Source organism: Lactuca saligna, chromosome 3, assembly GCF_052625555.1.
Source record: "Lactuca saligna cultivar CGN05327 chromosome 3, ASM5262555v1, whole genome shotgun sequence".
Classification (NCBI taxonomy): domain Eukaryota; kingdom Viridiplantae; phylum Streptophyta; class Magnoliopsida; order Asterales; family Asteraceae; genus Lactuca; species Lactuca saligna.
In genome coordinates, this window is record NC_136419.1 from 229,788,230 (window position 1) to 229,795,356 (window position 7,127).

Here is a 7,127-nt window from a genome sequence, read left to right on the forward strand (position 1 = left end):
TAGGGTTTTTCCCTAGCTCATGTACGCCCTGCGTACGTATAGGTACACCCGTGTACACAGGGGATGCCTCTAATCCGCGAATGCATTAGAGTATGCTCTGTGTACCTTGTGTAACCCCAGCGTACTCAGGTATTGTATACGCGTAAAAAGAGTTTAAATGCAAGAGTTTTACCTGGTGAATCCTGACGTTACATGCTCTAAGCCTTCTATCATGGTGTTCTTCTCTTCCAACCTATTACAGATTTCATAAAGGGGTGGCTTAGATATTTCAGCGTCACTAGTCATTAAAATAAGCTTGTAATTCAAGTAAAAGGAAGTTTCGTCAAATTCACATGAATAGCATGATAACACTGTAAAGGAATGTTAAGAGAATGAAAAGATTATGTATATTAGTAGTCATGGGGGACTTTGGAGTAATTGAAACAGAGCATTTCCCCTTGGTCTGCACACTTCGTTGCAGTGATTGTAGTTGTAGTTGGAGTCTCCTTTCAACTTCAATTCATTTTTCTTCTCTTCTGTAGCCAATACTTTCTAACCAACATTCACATTTAATGGTTTCTTCTCCATGTTGTTTTTCAAATTCCCACTGAATGGCTTTTTGAAAAACTTTTTCACTCTATTGTTTGAATAGTAAGCAACTACTTCATCATTTGAATTCACAAGAAAGCCTTCCTCACCACCTTTCGACTCATCTTCAATTTCATCTTCTTTCAGAGTTGATTTCGACACCAAAGCCATTGTTTCACCATAGTTCAATTTGTTTTTGTCTGCAATTTCCATCACTTCATACTAATATGTATTCAGGATAATGTATAAATTCGACAAGGAATAAGTATGAAAGTTCTCCTGAGTTTTGATCATCGATCAAATGTTTCACCATTCTTTTCTAAGCCCATAGACGAATGTGAGATTGAATTCCAGTGAGGTATAAATCACTTCATACCTATTAAACTTGAAGATTAAGTCGTTTATTATGTCATAATAAGATTCAATGCTTTCATTCTCCTTCTGCTTGAATTCAGATAGTCCAATTAAGTACTTAACAACCAAACTTTTATTTGTCAACTCAAATCCTTGATACTTCTCCTTCATGGTGTCTCAAATTTTATTGGTAGTTTTTCATCCACGAACGTAGTTGTAGATGATTGGGGTAAGAGCACCTCTCAATTCATGAAGAGCTTTTTTTATCATTTGCTAATTTCTTTTTCCTATGAGCGATATCTTTTGCAGCTCCATTACTAATGACTGTTTTAACCAAATATGCTCGATAAGGTCCATGTTCAGTTTATCTCCACAGATCTTCATCGATTCCATTTAGGTAATCTTCCATCCAACCAGCCAACTAATCATAATACTCGGGAATCAATATCGGAATCATTGTTGCAGATCCAAGAAAATTTGTGTAGTTCATCATCGTGTTCACATTGAAATTAGTCATTTGATTTGATTTGAAGAAGAGAAATTTCTAGAATATAATTGTGATGATTATAAGGTCGATTGACCGAATCAGTAGCATAATCAATTAATCGCTTATTAATTAAGTGAAGAATTTGCGTTTTCAAATTGTAGAAAAATGAATCGGAATTAGCGACTCAAAATTTTGAAAAAAAAAGTACGCAACACAAATTCTTCAATCACAGAAGTGAATTCGTTCTTATACCAATTGTATAGTGTTTGAAATAATGTTTGTATCAATCGAATCTATGAATAAGATAAAGAACACCAAGATCTAAAGAAGATCTGTTTAACTCCGATTACATCTGAAGAGAGTACAAAAGTTTTGAGTACAAAGTGTAATATGAGAGTGTTTGTTACTCTAGACCCAAGCACCTACCCTATTTATAGGGTACATCACAGAAACAAAAAAAAAATACAATGAATGAACATAAAATACGAACGTAAAGTGCCTTGTAAATAGATAAGATAACGAAGGTACTTAACTTTCACTATTTACATACACGAAACCTAACGACATAGCTTTCAATGACTCACTACAACTTTCGACTCTACATGTGGGATGATGATTTATACAAGAAGATGAAATCTAAAGGCGACGACATTGAATTGATTGATCTAGGTTTGCAAGGATTATCACTTGCAAAATAAAATTTGAAGCATCCATTCAAAACATTCATTGAAGATGAAGGGTATTGGTTGTCTAACGAATGTTTATTTTTTCAGAGTTGCAACTTTTCTCATTTGATCTAGGTTTCACTTCTCAGGTTCATGTGCTCTTTTTTAGATTAGGGTTTATGTTAGGTTTATTGATATGAAAGCACAATAAAGTGTCGATGATGGTGGTAGTGGGAGGAGGTGGACCTAGGTTGTGGTGGGGGAGATATGGGGTGGTTCTTCAACGTCAAAGTCCATGTGGTTATGAAAACCTTTGACTGTTTGAAGTCAATGTACACATCAACACTTTAACTAAAACGTACTCATTGTAAATAAAATGGTATTTTTAAACATGTAGATTTCGAGTTAAATGGTCTAACAAGGCCAAAAAAAAAAAAGATAAATTGTTACTTAAAGTCAAAACCGAACACTTTAATGTGTTTTCATGTCAATGACTATTATATAATCCATATTGTGCAGTTGTGTAAGCTCTATATATAAAGCTTTGGAAATTTGAATACTTGAACAAAACTAGCATTTATATGTAATCTTCTACATACAGTATTCATTTTTCAGTCACACTTTACTTGGAATGCAAATGTTATTGTTGCAATAGTGGTGAATAGTGTATAGTGTATAGTGTATACACTATCAATACACTTAATTAAGATATCTAAAATTTGGTGATTGAAATGCGAAAGAATGAAGTAAGATCAGGGCCATTTGGTGAACTCAAACACTTTAAGAACAATATCCCATCCAGTTGGGATCTGGGATACGAAAAGAAGAACATTTAGTACGTTCAATGCAATATGAAGGTTCCGAGCTGTTTCACTTCCTTTCTGCATAGGGGGAACAAGAGCAGCAGCTGCAGCCCAAAGCACCGTTATTGCTGTTCCAAATACTCCCAAAATCAGTAAAATCATTATCATCGCTAAAATTGGTTGCCCTAATTATGATTTTCCTATGTTTGTTGTTTCTAAGATACCAATCAATCAACCAACAAGTTACCTGCACCGGCGTATAGATGGGGCCCCGGGAATAGCTTTCCGGTCCTGAGATAGGTGTTGACTCCGCCGCCAATGGATTCAAACACACCAAACGCAAGCAAGATCGAGCCTGCGTTGAAATGTTTTTCCTTATATTGTCCCTTGATCAATTCCTTCCTTTCCTGTGAGAGAGAATTTAGGGCAAGAAGCGTGATTACATGGATTGCAGACAATTAGATGAGCAAACCTCAGAAAGCTGTTGAATTTTGGCTTGAAGTGGTGAAGGAGTTGTGGATTGTAGTGGGGTTCCCTCGGGGGTGACGGGAACAGGCTTCTCTTGCTTCTTCAACTCGTTTATCTCATCCTGAATTGTTCGCACCCTCCTCCATTGCCATCCCAAATACCCAGCATAAAGTGTATAAACGAACAGACCACCCATCACAATTGGGTGAATCAAGGCGAGTGATCTCCCCTCCAGTATCCCATATTCGCCACCAGCAGCAAATGCATCCTGTTGGTGTCGGAAAGAAGCCTAATTAGTAAATTGCAGTACGAAATATATGAAATTTACTGAATGGAATTCAACGGAGGCATGCCTGTGGGTTTAAAAAGAAGGGTAATGTGACTGCTGAAAGAGGGAGAGAAACCGATTTTAAGTGGTGAAGGTGGAGGTGGAGGGCATTGATCGGATGATTAGAGACGTGTATTTTACTGGAATCGACGGATGGAATTAAGCATTGCGAAGGTGATGATGATTTAGAGGGAATCGTTGGGATTTGAAGAAAAGCGAGTGTGGCTGCCATACTTCTCTGTGTCCCGGTCGGTTTTCCAGCCAGTCAGCCAGAAACTGCAAGTGTACACGGGGAAGAGGGATATGAAGTTTGAAGATGCGAGGACTGATGAAGATAGGATGATGCCCTCGTGGCGCGTTGTGATTGGCTAATATGGGTTACGTTCTTTTTTATCCTTGCAAACTCCATCACACTCCTACTACAAGAATCATTTACCACCATGAAATGAGTTTCTCTATATGTTGGTGATGTGGGTCTAGGAGAAACACAAGGCTTCCTACATCACTCTATTTAAATCGAGAAATGAGTTTCATGAGAGAAGTAAAATACTTCTGAACATGTTCGTAAGAGTATTTAATTAATGGAATTTATTTAAGAAATAATAATGCTAATCTTATTTATTACTTTTCCAAGATTTAAGCAAAAAATTTGAGATTTATCTTTGCCGTCCGTGAAAAACTGGCATGGCCTGCTAAAATCATTTTAGTATTTAAGGTGTTCAAAATTCAAAACTTATTCTTATTCATATTTGGGGAATATTTTCACACAAGTCATTTGCGAAAACCTAAACAAGGGGCTTACATCTATATTTTCATATTTTCTTTGGCAGAATTAACTATTCTAAGTTAAAGACAATAACCTAAACAAGTAAGTTAATAATCAAGTCATCGATGGGAATAGATATATAAAACCAACAACCCAAAAAACTCAAGAACAATTAAAGCATAAAAGTTACATACAAACATAGTCAAATATAGAGCTAGAGAGCCAAGGTGTGTGATATATATATATATATATATATATATATATATATATATATATATATATATATATATATATATATATATATATATATATAGAGAGAGAGAGAGAGAGAGAGAGAGAGAGAGAGATTTTGCAAGTGATAAAGAAATAGAGAGTTAGGTGCTGTTTGTTTTTTGGAAAAAAACATCTTCAAACTTCTTACTACTGCGCGGCGCAGCACACGCGCAACACTTTTCATCTCGCAGTTGTTTGTTTTTTAGAAATCTTCTGAATCAAAAACCTCTGCACGTACTCTGTTTGGCGCAGCACTTGTACTGCCTCTTCCAACCTCTTCTTCTTTTTTTATTGCTGAAATTTTGATTATATTTTATTAAAATTTTATTTCACATTTTTTCCCCTTTTTTTCGTTTATTCTTATTGAATTTATTTTTCATTTTTTTTATATTCAATAATGATAATTTCTTGATGAAATATTACTATTTTTTACTGAAAATATCTTTATTTTTTGTTGAAATATCATTCTTTTTTACTGAAATATCATTAATTTTTACCGAAATGTTATACATTATTAAATTTTACGTATTAAAAAGCTATTTTCGGTTTATAAAATTAGTTTATTTTAATTTTTTAATATCTGCAGCAGTATGCAGATGTTAAAAAAACAAACACGCTTCTTATTATAGTCTGCAGCCGTTTGGTCCACCTCTTCTACTGCAGAGGGTTGCAGAGGTGGTCCGCAGACTTTATGAATTTTTACTTTAGAAAATCAAACAGCACCTTACATACAACGAGAGGTTGAGAGTTCAAGATGAAAACCGATGAGATCTCAAGACAATGAGACAACGTCTACATAGAGTAACGATTTAAGAATGGAGAATTATTATTGATGTTACGAGAGATTGATGACTGAAGCGGAGATGACATGGAATGGTTAGTGTTTATATTTTTTTAATTTAAGATTTTTCTTCTTTAACATTTTATAGGTTTAAAAGAATGTTTTGTGTTTTCTTGAACGTAAGTATTTTAACTTTTTGGTAGAGTTAAATTTGTAATTATGATTTTTGAGATTTAAATTTTAAATTCAGATTATTTTTTGTGATAACTTTTTGAATAAAATGAAAACTTGAAAAAAATCGTTAACTTTATATCATTATTAGTTATTTTGTAATTTGTTTTAAAAAAATGATTTTGAAAGAAAGGGGGCGTGTCCATTCTTCAACCACAAAAGGGGCATGTAAGTTCTTTGTACAGACATGCATAATTATTTAAAATATAAAACAGACAAAACTACAAAAATGGTCCATGTGGTATGCATTTTGGGGGGGGGGGGGGGGGGGGGGGGTAGTCTAAACCAATGCTTTTTTGGATTAGTGCTCCTTTTGAGCTAGTTTCTTTGTGTTTTTGCTCCCTCAATAAACAGAAAAGACTATTATGCTGTAACATTCGGACTCCCAGGTATCTTATTTATGCTTTAATATTGAGTTTTTGGAGAGAGACTCGGCGAGTAGGCGCTCAGACTCGCTGAGTAGGAGCGCGGATGGTTGATTTAATGGCGGACTCGGCGAGTCCACGCTGTTTAATAAAACCCTAATCCCCGGGGTTTGAAACATATTTAAAGGTTATAGCCACCATTTGTGGCTACCAGACCCTTGAGAGAAACCCTTATCGTGTTTAAGCGTTTGTGAGAGAGAAGAAGCCATTATTGGACTTTTGTGGGATTGTTTTGCAAGAAGGAGTTGATTCCATCTTGGAGGAGGCCAAGGAGGTTGCATGTGTATGGATTTCAAGCAGAGGGCATCATCTTTGAGGTAGGAAATCGACCCTCTTTCTGTTTTGTTAAAGCATCCATGGATCTAGGGTTTTTATGCCCTTTATTGGGTGATTTATTGAGAATAAGGCCCCTTATCGTGTCTAGACTTCAGATCTGGACCCATAGTGGTCCAGAGAAGGTTATCCATCTTACTTTATATTGGGTTATGGAAGAAATGAACTTAGAGTGTTGTATTTGGGACCAAATCATCAAGTAGTGTCATTTGGACGTTGCATGTGTATCAAGTTCGAACCTTTACGTGTTTATTGAGCTTGGGGAGGTTAGATCTATGGATTAGAGGAGCAGATCTGACCTATGAAGGTCATTTGAGTTTGAGCATGGCTTGAACTCGCCGAGTCTAAGAACAGACTCGTCGAGTAGGATGAGTTTCCCCCACACATTACGCAGATGGTAACTCGCTGAGTTGGGGAAGTGGCTCAGTGAGTTATTCGGGGTTTTGAGGACGTGAGTTCATGACTGAACTCGCCGAGTCACAATTGTGCACTTGGCGAGTTTGATCAAAGGGTTGACCGTTGACTTTTGTTGACTTTTAGGGTTTGGTTAACTTTAGAGTATTTGAGCCTTGAAAGGGGTAAAAGGGTCTTTTACCCTCCTAAGAGTGCTAAGAGAGGGAATGGTCTAGTCTTGGAAGTTATGTTG

At 36.0% G+C, this 7,127-nt stretch overlaps 1 protein-coding gene across 1 annotated transcript; it reads right to left on the reverse strand.

Moving 5' to 3' along the window:
- Positions 1-2,630: 2,630 nt before the first annotated feature.
- On the reverse strand, positions 2,631-3,993 carry LOC145037908 (plant/protein). The gene is made up of 4 exons (XM_078986662.1): positions 3,698-3,993; positions 3,349-3,612; positions 3,124-3,283; positions 2,631-3,004 (listed from the first exon to the last, which is right to left on the reverse strand). The coding sequence occupies exons 1-4, from the start codon at positions 3,902-3,904 to the stop codon at positions 2,826-2,828; spliced, it is 810 nt and encodes a 269-aa protein (XP_078842788.1). The 5' UTR covers positions 3,905-3,993; the 3' UTR covers positions 2,631-2,825.
- Between the last annotated feature and the right edge of the window lie 3,134 nt (positions 3,994-7,127).